The sequence below is a fragment of the Capsicum annuum genome, unplaced genomic scaffold (assembly GCF_002878395.1).
Source record: "Capsicum annuum cultivar UCD-10X-F1 unplaced genomic scaffold, UCD10Xv1.1 ctg62539, whole genome shotgun sequence".
In the NCBI taxonomy this organism is placed as follows: domain Eukaryota; kingdom Viridiplantae; phylum Streptophyta; class Magnoliopsida; order Solanales; family Solanaceae; genus Capsicum; species Capsicum annuum.
This window is the reverse complement of record NW_025871557.1, coordinates 1,073-2,249: the sequence shown is the minus strand read 5'-3', so window position 1 is coordinate 2,249 and position 1,177 is coordinate 1,073. Positions and strand designations below refer to the sequence as shown.

The 1,177-nt window shown below is 43.6% G+C and overlaps 1 protein-coding gene across 1 annotated transcript; it reads right to left on the bottom strand.

Moving 5' to 3' along the window:
- Window positions 1–210: 210 nt before the first annotated feature.
- On the bottom strand, window positions 211–678 carry LOC124893597 (zinc finger A20 and AN1 domain-containing stress-associated protein 8-like). Its single transcript, XM_047404548.1, has one exon. It carries the CDS (start codon window positions 676–678, stop codon window positions 211–213), a length of 468 nt encoding a protein of 155 aa, XP_047260504.1.
- Window positions 679–1,177: the final 499 nt, after the last annotated feature.

Sequence of the window (1,177 nt, the reverse complement as noted above, 5' to 3'; positions counted from 1 at the left end):
AATGGGGACAAAACAAGAACAAATTCCATGAAAATGTGCACCAAGATCATAAATAACTTACACACCAGGATTATCTAGGCTCTAGGGTACCCCCCAACCCCACCCCCACGCAAAACTTTCATCGTCACCCTGTAAGACTAGGCCAACTTATCGAAAGATGGACATTGCTTCAGTTCATACAACCTTTCGATAGGTGCTTGTTAGATCTTATTAAGCTTGTCTGCTACGATGATAGGATTTGCTTTTTGCTATTGCATTCTGACCAGTATTCCTATAATCAAACTGGGAGTTGTGTTTGTCTGAATAATGATGAACTGTACAGAAAAGATCACCACATTTGCAATAGAACCCCGTTAATCCCACACGCTTACGACAAGATGTGCACTTTTTGAAACCCTCTTTTGACTTCACTTGTGAAATCTGAGAGGCTAAATCAGCAGATGCAATCGCGGCACCTGCAAGAGCAAGTTCTGATTCATCGCTGCTTGAGCTTCTGCATACGACGTCTTTGCTGGCTGCAGCTGCAAGCTTTGCATGTTCCTTCTTCAGTAGTATCATGTCCTTTCGACACTTGGAACACATATTCATCGTAGCTGTGCTACCAAAAAAATCACAGTCGTTGATGCAGAGGACGGGGTCTTCTGGAGCTCGACAACCTGTCTCTTTAGATGACTCCATTTCTGCAGTTAACAAGTCAAGTTCAACACCACAAGTATCATGCCTCAAATCCTATTGGGGCGGACTGGCACCCGTAGCCGAGGAAGCCCGGGAGAACCAGCTCATCACCTTATACTTCCCATGCATACCTCTATGACAACCCGAAATTCGGATAGTATCATATCGCATATAAAAGGAAATAATTACCTGTATAAGATCGAGCACACATATATATATGTATGTACAATACTTGGCCATTGGAGCCATCACGTCTATTAACAAAACACCACCTTGACTGTACATTAGGTCTACAAAGCCTCTAGACAATACACAGAGTTTAAATAAGGTCGGGACACACCCCGCCATATAACTAACTTCTATACAATATCAAAAGTGACTGGATATGACACGGAAAGCCCTGAAGCAAACTGGAGCTCACCAAAAGCAGCTGGATATCCTGACTCCTACTTGTGCGGTGTATGAGCTGAGGTACCTGTGCCTGTAGCATGAAATGCAGGTC